The 13,260-nt window shown below is 36.3% G+C and overlaps 1 protein-coding gene across 9 annotated transcripts in view; it reads left to right on the forward strand.

Moving 5' to 3' along the window:
• The window catches only part of Atp8a1 (ATPase phospholipid transporting 8A1), a 224,057-nt gene that overhangs the window by 44,712 nt on the left and 166,085 nt on the right, over window positions 1–13,260 (forward strand). For 5 of the 9 annotated variants that reach the window (XM_070012552.1, XM_070012548.1, XM_070012551.1 and 2 more), the window contains one exon: window positions 7,129–7,169. In XM_070012552.1, coding sequence (XP_069868653.1) covers window positions 7,129–7,169 — 41 coding nt within the window. Of the gene's footprint in view, window positions 1–7,128; window positions 7,170–12,751; window positions 12,826–13,260 lie in introns of all 9 variants that reach the window. The other 4 variants (XM_070012553.1, XM_070012554.1, XM_070012549.1 and 1 more) reach the window with 1 other exon arrangement.

Raw genomic sequence — 13,260 nt, forward strand, 5'->3', positions numbered from 1 at the left:
GGCACATTTACATGCTCCCAGCAGAGCATGTAAATGAGCACCTGCAGCTGTGGTGTTGATTGAGCCCTGGGAGCCTCCTTGGGGGCCTTTGATGAGGAATGTCCCAGGTCCTCTAACAGAATGTTTGCATTGCAGTGTAGAAACCTACTACAACAAAGCTGCTGGCTGGTCTTCTGCTAAGTAAAAACAGGTTCCTCTTGAAGGTGTTTGTTTAAAGTCTGAGCCCTCCCTTGCATACTGTCAGACTAATTAGGCTGTGTGTAAACGTTAGCAGGTGTGTTTGGATGGAACTGGAGAGAGGCAGAGGAGTTTGCATTGAAGAGTGAGCTGTTGTGGCACCCAGGGGCCATTCTTGCTTCCGTCCTGCCTCATTCTCACTCCGCTTCTCCAGGCAGCATTAATCATCTCCCTGGAGGAAAGCAGAGTAGGAGCTCTGTTGCTTTTGGCCCAGGAAAGCTAAATAGAATCTTAGCTACCGACCCCACATTATTTCCTTCTTTCTCCAAAGTTGGAACTAGGGCAGAGGAGCTCACTGATTAAAAATAACTAGGTTCTTGTTTCAGTCGCCAGCATAGCAAATGTGATTGTGCTTATTTTAATTGTTCTAAGGATGGGATATTTGAGAACCAGTTCCAAAAGACAGACACCAATGAATAATATGATTGACAGATATCCTTGGCCAGTCTTCAAGTCTTAATTTGTACACTTCTTTAAAATGCTGTAGCAGATTATTTTTTCCTTCACCAGGATTGCTGGTGTATGGCTCTCTATAGTCTTAAAAAGGTTCCAGCTTTATTGGTAAAAACTGTGTTCCTTCTTTTCTCTTGCTTTCTTGCTTTCTTGGTTTCTTTCTTTCTTTTCGTTTTGTATTTCAAATACAGAGTAAATGAAGGGAAGGATAGCAATGTCCAAATCTGTAACACTCTCAGGAAAATGCTATTCTGTTTAGATAGCATTCACCTTGATTCATCAAGGCCCAAGCAGATAACAGAGTAGATACCAGCTACTAGTCACACAGTGACAGAATTATGCATATCAGGACTTTAAGTCAGTGAAACTTCATATGTTCCCTGTGTGTGTGGCTATACCATCATTGGTAATGGTACAAAACATTGAAAACAGAATCTTATGGAAGAAATGGGTTCTTGCCGGGGACCTGACAGGGTGATGCTGAATGTAGCCCAGGATAAGGACAAGACAGATTCGCTGATGATTTATAATGGAAGGTTTTTAATTCACATGGAGGCACCCAAGACAATGTCTCTGCTTAGTTTAAGGATGTATGCAGATTAATGGTTTATCTGGTTTAACCAGTTGCAGTCTGGTTTGATTAATGGATTAGAAGATGTAGAAGATCCTCCTGGTAATTGTGACCTCTGTGAAATTAAGATTTCTTGTTCTATCTTTGAGGTTCAAAAATCTATGTGTTGGATGAATGAGAAGGAATCTATGCAGCTGGGGCTCCAACTCTGTCAGGCTCCGGATACCTTTTTGCACTATCATTTTCCCATCATACCACATTCATTTCCTTGATTAGACCTGATTGTGAATGTAGCCTATGGGGCCTTGTGAGTCCATTCCATTGTTCAACCCATTGGAATTGACACATCCATTCAGTGCACTGATTTTTCAATGAAATGCATTGTCTATACTTTATTCTGAAAGTATAAAATATCAAGTGGAAAAATAAATTGCAGATAGATAGATTTTTTAAAAAGAGCCCCAAAGCAAATATATCCATATATATCCAGGTAGAGGAGTGTAATTAGTTATTACCTTGACCAAGGTAAGAACATTGTCTTATTGGAAATGTGTGTTGATTTTTTGGGGGGAGTGGAGAAGGGAAAAATTGGTAGAAAATGTCATCGATTGATTTTGTACTTTTAAACTTTAAAATATTGTGCTGGAAGGTACATTTTCCAATGTATCTCATCAGTCATGAGCTGACTGAAAACATTTGTGTCAGAGTAGAATGTACTGTTTGGGGAGGAGGCAGAGATTTGAGAAAGGTTAGCTGGAGAAAGGAAGTGAGCAGCTTTGGATGGGCAGAGAGAAGTAATTAGAATAAGGTGGAAGAAATGAGCATATTTACAAGATGAAGACAGGAAGTAGCCTTAGAGGGATTACTCTCAGTGGTCTTTCAGGAGAGTACCACTGGCCTCCATTCTCTTGAGTGAAGAGACTTCCTGCCATGGTCTGTTGGGCTGAGCAGTCTGTTGTAACATGTTGCATGCAACCAGCAGAGCAGGCCAGGGTTATTTTTGGATGTGAACTAGCTAACAACTGTGAAGTGGCAGCATGTCAAGGAGGACTAGGTTTGATGTCAACCCTGGAAGGGGTGGCCCTGAGCTCACCTCAGAATAGAGTGTATTCATTCATTTGACAGTTATATATAACCATCTCTAACTGCTGCTACGGGAAGTCTCTTTACTAAGATAAAACTGAGAAATCTATTAAAACAATGGTCTAAATACCTCATCGGCATCTTTGTATAGCTATTTTTAAATTTAATTTTAAACTCACACACTGTAAAGTGTACCATTTTAAAATGTGCAGTTTCGTGGCCCGTTAGTGAGTCATGAGGTTGCATGCCCATGACTTCTGCCAAATTTCAGAGATTTTTTTGATCACTACAAAAAGAAACACCATGTGTGTAAATAGTCCTTCCTATTCTTCTCTCTCTCTGCTAACCAACTTGCCTACATTCTGTCTTATTTGTCTACTATTGACATGATCATACAATCTGTAGTCTTTTGTGTCTTGGCATGTATCTTCAGGGTTCATCCATGTCATCTCCTCAGCACTTAATTCCTTTCTGTGGCTGAAGAACATTCCATTCCACTAAAGAACAGTCCAGGTTTTGTTGATATTTTCATCAATTGATGGACAATTGGAAGTTTTGCACTTTGGGGAAATTGTGACTATTGCTGCAATGAATATTCATGTGTAAATCTTATGTGAGATGAACTTTCCATTCTCTTAGGTAGTGCTTCCGAGTGGAATTTCTGGATCATAGTGTAATTCTGTGATTAACTCTTTGAGGAACTACCGGCCTATTTCTGCCCCCCCCCCCATACTAGTGTATTAAATGCTATGTGTACATGGTTTTAAACTACGGAATGGAGTTTTATCCTTAGCAAACCTATGTAACTACTGCTGCAGCTTCACATGGTTCCAAATACACAGGAATATTAGTGTCGGGAATTCTATCCAGCACATACCTACTTAGTAATCCTCTGCCATATCCCTAGGAACACAGCAGTGACCACAATAGGGGAGTTTCCTGTTACCATGGCTTTGATCGTCTTGGGGAGGAGGTGGCCCTTAAATGATACCCTCTCAATTAAGTAGATGGTCCAACTGGGATCTGTGCTCCCAAGGAACAGTGCAGATTACTCTAGCAATCTAACCCAGAGGAAGTGCCAAGAGATCAGGTATCCATAGACTGTCTCCTGTGAAACTAAGTTCTGGAAGATATGTAGGATGGAAAAAAGACTTCCAGTTATGAAGGTAAGTATAATGGTTCAGAGGCTGGAATGGGTATGATGCTTTGAAGAAGACAAGATCCAGGAGGGTGCTGAAAAAGTGTGAAGATGTGAGGAAGACTTCTTTGCAAACAAGAGTTGTTTTATTTCAACAATGTGAGTTGATTTTTGTTTCTGAATGAGATACATGAATATAATAAACCTACCACAAATTATGGTATGGCTTTTGTTTTAGGTTGTTTTTTCTCTTTTCTGGTCATATTTAGTCACAAACTGATGGATATGGTAAAGACTCAGATCTAGTTAGCTTAGTTCATGGGTTGAAGATATCATTGAAATATTCATAGTTATCCCCATTTACTTTTGTTTTTTAAGACAAAATAATGTATTTACTGACATAAAAAATTACACTGGCCAGAGCATTTTTAATAAATATTATTCTTTATTCTTTATTCTCTAGCAATGCAGTGTAATAGTTGTGGACATAATATTTATAGTATATTAAGTACTATAGACGTGGATGATTTAAAGTGTTTGGGAAGATGTGTACAGGTCATATGCAAATAGTGTACCATTTTATTTAAGGAACCTGAGCATCAGCAAATTTTGATATCCTTGTGAAGGGAGGGTCTTGGAATCAGTTAATGGTGAATTGTATTTAGTCACTGTGGAATTATTTTATTCATCTGACTTCATATGTTGTTATTTTGGATAAGAATATTTAACATCTACTCTCTCTTCAACTTTTAAGTGTTTAATGTAGTATTGTCAGCTATAGTCACCATACTTTTCAAGATAACACCAGAATATTCATCCTGTCTGACTGGAAGCCTTTATTTTCATGTTAAATTGCTTGATTAGACATTGATTTTTTTTAATTTTGTATCTATTTATTTGTTTGTTTGTTTTGTTGGTCATGGAGCTTGAACTCTGGGCCTGCATGCTGTCCCTGAGCTCTTCAGCTCAAGGCTAGCACTCTACCACTTGAGCCACAGTGCCAATTCTGGCCTTTTCTGTTTATGTGGTGCTGAGGAATTGAACCCAGGGCCTCGTGCATGCAAGGCAAGCACTCTACTGCTGAGCCACCTTCCCAGCCCCTAGACATTGATTTAAAAGAAAAAACAGCTAAATGTTGAAATCAGACTAATGTTAATCAGAAGGAAATAAAGAATTCCAGATATTATTGCAGAATTCTAAATATTTGATGATGAAAATTTTTAGCCTAATCATAATAATAGTTAATATTGGATAAGGTGTTTGGATAGTGACAGATTCTGTATACATTTGACTTAGATTCTTGGGTCCTATCTATTTGAGTAGTCTTAAAATGTGAATTTTTAAATTATTTTTAATGAAGTAAGCTAGGCCCAAAGAAACATAGGTCCCATGATTTCCCTTATTTGCAATAACTAGTATATGTCTGAGACAAACAGAAACAGTCAGATAAGTTGATGTTAGGGAAATGAACCCTAAGATATGTATTCAAATGTTTTTTTTTCTTTCATGCAATTGTTTCTAACACATTTATAAGATGATTTCTTTGTTGCTTTGTATGTCCCTCCCCCACAGTATAACCCCTGCTTTCACTGTATTTGATGTCAGTATAATTTGTGGAGGGGAAGGGAAAAAGCAAATCATTTAAATAGAGATGCAGGTGGACCCATTGCAACAATGAGAAGTACAAGTTGTTATGTCAAAAACAAGCTACAACTTTGGTGGGGGGGGGAGAATTGGGTGAGCGGGCGGGGGGGGAGGCTGGGAAGGGATGGGAAGGGTAAACAAAGGAGGAGGCTACAATGCTTGATAAGAAATGCACTCATTATCTTGCCCATGTAATTGTAACCCCTCTGTACAGTATTTTCACAATTAAAAAATGTGATTTTTTTACTTTACTGATATAGCTACAGATACAGTACTGGAAATAATTTCATTTTAGCCCTTCAACTTGAAATGGTTTGTTTGTTTTTGGTCGTGGGGCTTGAACATAGGACCTGGGCACTATCCCTGAGCTTTTTTGCCCAAGGGTAGCACTCCACTACTTTGAGCCACAGTGTGCCACTTCCCTTCTGGTTTTTGAGTGGTTAATTAGAGATAAGAGTGTCACGGGGACTTTTCTGCCTACGCTGGCTTCAAACTGTGATCCTCAGATCTCAGCCTCCTGAGAAGCTAGGATTATAAGCATGAGCCACTGGCACCCAGCTTGAAATTGTTTTTTAAACTAAGGAAGTTGGTTCACCAAAATGAATTATTCTTCCACTTGATTCTTGCAATTAATAACCACTATTTATTCTTGCATTTGTTTATTTTTCTGTAAGCATTTGAATGTCTTATTGCCTGGAATACTGCTCAAGATATTAGAAATAACGAAAGGAATAAGACATATCTCTATATCCACAGAGTTTTGAAACACAATACTATATTTAGATTTAAATTATTTATATTGTAGCGTTTGTTTCAAGACCTGTTAAGGGTCTGGGAATGTTGCTTAGTGGTAGAGTGCTTGCCTAGCACACATGAAGCCCTGGGTTCAATTCCTCAGTGCCACACAAACGGAAAAAGCTAGAAGTAGCGCTTTGGCTCAAGTGGTAGAATGCTAGCTTTGAGCAAAAAGAAGCTCAGGGACAGTGCCCATGCCCTGAGTTCAAGCCCTAGGACTGGCAAATTATAAAGACCTATTAAGGTATAATTACTGTCAAATTTGCCATTGAACATTTGCTATCTAACACTTAATAAGAATATTATCATTATAATCTTTTCCCAGTTTAGCTTTTGTTTTTCATAACATTAAAAGATAATTGATACAATATATTTGTGCTTGTAACTTACCTGTTTTGTAAAATATTTATCATTTATGATGTGGTTTTAAGGGAATGTAATGTTAAATAATAACTTTGCCCTTGTGGAATTTTCGGGCTGGATGGTTTATTGATGGGCCTTGTTTGTTTTTAAAGTTCTAAGGCTGTATTATCTACTTCCCATTATGCCTTTGTCCTAGTTTTGTTTTCTATTTTTGGTCTATTGGTATATCTAGTGTTATGTCAGAGACACACAGTGGCAAAGGAAAAGACACTGAGTGACTTTAATATTGTGTGCAATAAAAAAAAAATAACCTCTGGAATACTCTCCCTTCTATCATAACACAATAATAGCCTCTTCTTTCTTTGTTTTCCCCCAGTAAGCTACACTGGGAAATGTTTTTGTGCATTTTTATGAGGCTAATGATGCAGTTGTTTTTAATGTTGGCTTTATGTGTTAAACGTTTACTAATTGGACAGCTATCATTGTGCTGTTTGAGTTTCTTTTTTATTTTATTTTGTTGTGGCATCTGAAATAACTGCACCCTTGTTACGTTCCTTTTCACATCACTTTCATGACTCTCTCCCCCAGTCCAGCCCTCTCCTGTGTCTTGTCACTCTTGAAGCTGAAAGGAACATTGAAAGTTTCTGATTCTTTACATAATTTTGCATATCCTTGCATTTACAAATACATCTTAAAGCTGAACTATTGCTGCTAGCCATTTTGTTTGAAACTATTCATTTATAAACTGCTCTGTTTCAACAGAAATAGCCTTCTCATAAAAATAAAAAATAGCCTTCTCATAGTAAAAACAAGGTTCTTAAAATAATACCTTTTCTCTTTCCAGTTTTGAGAAATGGCGCTTGGGAAATTGTTCACTGGGAAAAGGTATGCACTGATTTTTATTTTCCTAAGAAAGAAGTACTAAATGTATACTCGGAGATGTGTTTGGTATACACAATATAGGAAAAGTCAAGAATTCTTCTAGCATGAAAACTATTTAGTAATAATGTCAGCGTTCATGGCATCTTCAGTCACATTCCCTTGAGTATTCTAAAAAGACGTCTTTTGAAAAGTAGTATCTACAACTTTTTGTTTCTTTCATAGCATTTTGAGTACTGTTTTCATAGATTTTATTTAACCATGAGCTGTTTTGTGTTGTAAATTTTGCTTTAATCATCTACTGTCCAAGTAAAGTAAAAACTAAGAGTTCTGATTTCACATTTGTATGTTTTACCTCAAATTCATACAGTAAGACTAATCACATTTTCATACTATGAACTTCTATTCTGAAACAGTCTTACAAATGAGAATTTTCATTTCCAAATGGAACAAAACTCAGTCTTGTATCATTAGAAGTTAATGCACTCAATCAAACTCTGATATGGCAGTGAGTGAACTACGTCATGCTTTCACAAATGTTACCCTAGATGTTCATTCTTTTCAGATCCCAATTTTAAAAAGTTAGTAGTTCTTACTAGCTCTCCCTCAGTTTTGGAAGACTTAATCTGTAGCAGCAATTGTTGGCTAGCCTCTGAAACCTGGCCAGGCCAGGCCAGTCCGTTCAGGGAATTCTGTGTTTCCTGGGATTTGAAGACACTGGAGGTTGTATTTCATAGAACAGTGTCTTCCTAGGCCAATAAAGATGTCACCTACAGTCACTACTTGTTCTATATTATTGCTCAGTCAATTGAAGTCCATTCATTTGATATTTATGGTATTTATAGTCACCTTATTTTCCTGTTGGCATAAGTGTCCCGTCAATAAAAAAATTAATTGCATTTTTATTTATTTTAAATGAGTGGCTATAATAGAAACTTCCATCTACCAAATGAAAGTTCACCTTCTCTTTTTGTCTTTGACATAAGAGTATCAACGAGGAAAATACCTTGATTATGTATGTTTTATTTGTATGCTGGTCATCTGTTTCAGAAGAGTAAAATAACAGACAAGGTAAAAGCAATAATTTTCTTTTATGATCTTTTCTGGTACTCATGGACTTAAAACATTTTAAAGAGAAGACAGATAGGATATAATCAAGTAAGATCTAAAGGAATATTTTCATGATGAGATACCTGTGTAGTAAGTATAAATTCATATTGTGGCATTTTAATACATTAGTTTCTTGTTACTTAGACCACTTGCTCAGGAACCAAATATTTACAAAGGAAGTACCAGTCTGTTACTTCACTCTAAAATTAACTTTTAATGTTTCTTATTTCCCCAACAGACAACCATTAATTGTTCAAGATTACACTTATCTCTATGAATTACTTTAAATCTTCTTTTAAAAATTTTTACAGGCAAAAATACCAAATCACGAATTTTGATTAACTATAATAACTGTATTTTCAGTCATCTTGGGAGTCAGAGCCATGCTTCAAATGGACATCTTATGTTGAGAAACAGAGAGATAGTATTTATTTTAAAGTGGAAACAGTAGTCACCTAGCTAAGATGAGCTTATATCATGTATAGTTACAAAGAGATGCTTAATTAGAAAATAAAGTTTGTCTCCATGATGAATTCTGAATATGCAGACATCAAAAGCATTCTTCAGTGAGCAATATCAAGTTAGAAAATGGGAAGAAAGATCATATTGCTGATAATATGCATACAAATAAAATTTGCATACAATCTAAAGAAATCATCTATACCTGAAGTGTCAAATATGCATACAAATAAAATTTGCATACAATCTAAAGAAATCATCTATACCTGAAGTGTCAAAGATCCACTTAAATGTACATATTTCAAATTATTAATGTAATTATGATTCCCAGGAAATTATTCTTTTTAACCCTCAAGAGTCGATTAAATTACTAGTCTGATTTCTTCAAAATTAAATAGTTGAGAAAATAGAAGACTATGGAAAGATGAAGAAGAAAGTACTAGAGTTAATTGTAAGTAAATCAAATGTGAAAGTTATTTAAATAGTATGAATATAGTTTAAAAATAGACAGTAATGAACAGAAAATCATAAATAAAGATAGCAAAGAATAGAATACAATGTTAAAGAAAAAAACTTTTAAATATTTTATAGACCAGACAAAAATAAGTGGTAAAAACATTAATTTTCTTAAACATTAATAGAATAATGCTTGAATATTTAGTTTATAGCTAAGTGACAGACTATACCAAAAATAAGTTCAATTGGCTAAAAGCTTACAACATTGTTTCTGAAACTCATACAAACAGTTTTGCTTGCTTGACTGATATTCTACCACTTGAGCCACTTCTCCAACCCAGCCTGGTGTATCAGTTATTTTGGAAGTAGTCATGGACTTTTCTGCCCTGGCTGGCTTCTAACCTGATCCTCCAGATCTCAGCTTTCTGAGTAGCAAGGATTACAGGTATAAGCCTCTGGCTCCTGGACTATTTCAGAATTTTTATATTTTATTCCTATACCATTGTGGATTGAGAATCATAGAGGAGAGTTCTAGGAATTTATCCAAAGAAAGTAATCATGAAGTGGGAGAAAATCTTTACATATATAAAATACGTGTTCTAGCATTATTTATAATAGATAAATATTAGTGTACATGATATACAGTGAGGAACACATTTTATGAAGAAATTAGTGCATTCTACACTCATGGCAAGTAAGCATTGTAACTTTATGTGCTATGACAACACAGAAAAACTTTATACTCTATTCAAAAAGTACTTTTTTACATAAAGGTACCAAGCAGTGAGCTCATCGCAAGAAGCAACACATAATAGAGGTTCTTGTGTTGTAAAATAGAATCATAGATAAACAGAGCAGGACTATGAACCCTGAGATGCCTCCGCAGAAGCAGCATTATATCAAGCAAGTGGTCAGACACAAAGCTGACTTTGGCTGGGTTGGGCATATTATGGAGGCAAGTTCTTCCTTGACTTAGGCATTTTGTACAATTAAAAAACAAACCCAGGGCTGGGAAGGGGGCTCAGTGATAGAATGCTTGCCTTGCATGCACAAGGTCCTGAACTCGATTCCTCAGCACCACATAAGCAGAAAAAAGCCAGAAGTGGCTCTGTGGATCAAGTGGTAGAGCGTTAGCCTTGAGCTGAAGTGCTGAGGGACAGCACCTAGGCCCATAGTTAAGGCCCCACCACCAACAAAATAACAATAACAACAACAAAAACATTTCTTTATAAATAAATATTTACATTAGAAACAAAACTTTGTAATGACTTGTTATATAGTATTTTTAAACTTTAATTATCAGTACTATTTTCTCAATTAAAGTTATTAATGCCAGGCGCTGGTGGCTCACGCCTGTAACCCTAGCTCCTCAGGAGGCTGAGATCTGAAGATTGCTGTTCAAATCCAGCCTCAGCAGGAAAGTCTGTGAGACTCTTATTCCCAATAAAGCACTCAGAAAACTGGAAGTGGCTCTGTGGCTCAAGTGGTAGAGCACTAGCCTTGAGCTGAAGAGCTGAGCAACCGTGCCCAGGCCCAGAGTTCAAGACCCATGACCACCAACAACAAAAAAGTTATAATTAATAATGCACTAAATCTTAACTTGAGAATGTAATACCATTTAATAAAAACAAAATGAAATTTCAGATTTAACATTTAATATTTCATGGTTCTAAAAAATCCCAAAATACAGTATGTTTTTATTCACAAAAAGAAACTTTAAAAAAAGTAACATCAGTCAAGTGTAGTAATGTGTACACCTATAATCCAAGCACTCAGGAGGCTGAGATAATAGGATCTCCAGTTCAAGGCCAATCTTAACACTGCAAGGCATGGTCTCTAAAGAACATACATGCATACATCATACACACATGATATGTGCATACATACATATGCTCACAACCAACCAGCCAAAATTGAGAATGTCATCTACATGCCAAGATCATGTGAGAGACACTTCACTTTGGGATGCCTTCTCTACCATGCATATACATCGCGATTGTGGTTTCTTTTTTAATGGTCCTCAGAGGACCTACCAATCCCACAGTGTCTGTCTAGTCCTTCACAGATAGGAAGATTCACTTCTCAGACGTTAGTCATTCATTCCTCCAGTTGTTGCCCTGAGGCTTTTTTTTTTCTGAAATGAATACATTTTTCTAGCTTCATGGGAAGCCTGGCTTGTGAGCTACCTACATGTATAAAAGCCACTGTGTACAGCTGCTTTCCTGAATGAAGTTTCCATTATGAAATAGATTATATAGACAGATACAGTCTTGGTTTTATGAAGCATATAATTTAACCAAAGTAGAAATATCAACACATGAGAAGCAGTTAAAGAACAATTCAATGGTAACTTGGATTACATCCTCTACATGCCACGATCACAAAGAATTTATATTTTTATAAGGTTGTGGCCATTGACTGCTACCATTGACTGCAGTCCATTCTTTTAAGGGCTGATTTGCATTTACACTTACCATTTTGTTTGTTTGTTGTTGTTTGCCTCATGTTTGCCCTTTTTTGAAGTAGGAAGTTGCTGATTCCAAGATCTTAGGTGTCATATGTCAGTTTCCAGTAGTCCAAATGTCATATTTTTTAAAAAAAAAATCAAGGTACCCAAAACTTCATCTGATTAGCCAGCCTACATTGCCTGAATTAGAAGACAAACCTCTACAGTTTCCAGATTATAAAGTAAAAGGGAGCAGGGCCACCTCTGCACAAATGTATTAGATGTATCTATTAGAATACTAGTCTCTCCTTTCCCCCAGCAAAGTTGTTTTTTTTTTTTATTTTAGAATTCAAGGGAAAGTAGAGAGTGTGAAGAATAAAAAGGTGATCTGTCTACTACGAGATAAGGGATCATTCCTGAGGTAGTGGGGGTGGCCGACATCTGGGTTGTCAGATGGTTACTGAGTTAGAGTTGTGTGGTTTGCCAAAAACAGTAAAACATACCACCTAACACAGAAATCACTTCTCACAGCCTCTGATAAGGTCCGAGTGCACCTTTAATTTGTCATGTCATGCTCCAAAAAAATGCAAACTGGTAGTAAAATTGAGATTTTGCTGTGTTTTTAAATTCTTTTGAGTTACAGCAATAGGTTCAGCAAATTTACTTATGCAAAAATCAAGCTTTGCACAGTCAGATGTGGATTTGAGTCCAAGCTTTTCTACACTGCTCCTGAGCAAATAACTTAGAATCTCAAATTTATTTTCTCCCTCTCCGTATTATGAGTAATATTTGTTTCATCAGGGTCAATGATGACATACATATATTGTAACATCTCCGGTAATGTTCAGATTTCCTTAAGTTTGATAAAGATCTCCATTGGTGAATTCCTCCTTTTTATTTTTATGTCAAAGAGAGAGAATATGAGAAGGTACGTAATTCATTTTTTTGAAGCAATTCCCCATTCCTGTCTTCATCCCCAAACAATTATATGCCATTTTGTGAAGATAAGTGGTTCTTATTTGCCATTTTCCTGTCTTCTGTGCTTTAATGCAATGGGTTGTATATTTGTAACAATCTTTACATGCAGATAATTAATTGATTCCCAGTTTTCTTTCAGGTAAATGTTGGAGATATAGTTATAATAAAAGGCAAAGAGTATATACCTGCTGACACTGTACTTCTCTCATCAAGGTAGAGATACCTACTGATGCTCAAACAGTGTAGAGGACAGTTTCTCTACCCTGCATTGATCTTGTGATTTCTCCAAGGAAATAAAGAATAAACGAAGAATTTCAAACCTCTCTGTTTCTTAATCAAGCATTCAAAAATTGGACATAAAGGGATCTCTCATGATTGCCATATAGAATAAGTAAATTGGTGTGATGTAATTCAAAATTCAGTCTTCTCTTTCTCTCAATGTGGGCAGATCTGTGTGTGTGGACCCCTAACTGTCTAAGATTTCCTGTCACTTAGTTTCTATACATGGATTGAGTCCTATTAATTTTTATCTTTCAGTCCGTGTCCATCATAAATTCTTTTATGATGTAATCATCGATCTCTGTAAAGTTTCCTGATCCTTGGGGTGAAATGGTAGAAGAAAATGGATAAGGGATTTTTTTTTTTTTT

The sequence above is a fragment of the Dipodomys merriami genome, unplaced genomic scaffold (assembly GCF_024711535.1).
Source record: "Dipodomys merriami isolate MVZ:Mamm:240054 unplaced genomic scaffold, mDipMer1.0.p SCAF_9, whole genome shotgun sequence".
Taxonomy (NCBI): domain Eukaryota; kingdom Metazoa; phylum Chordata; class Mammalia; order Rodentia; family Heteromyidae; genus Dipodomys; species Dipodomys merriami.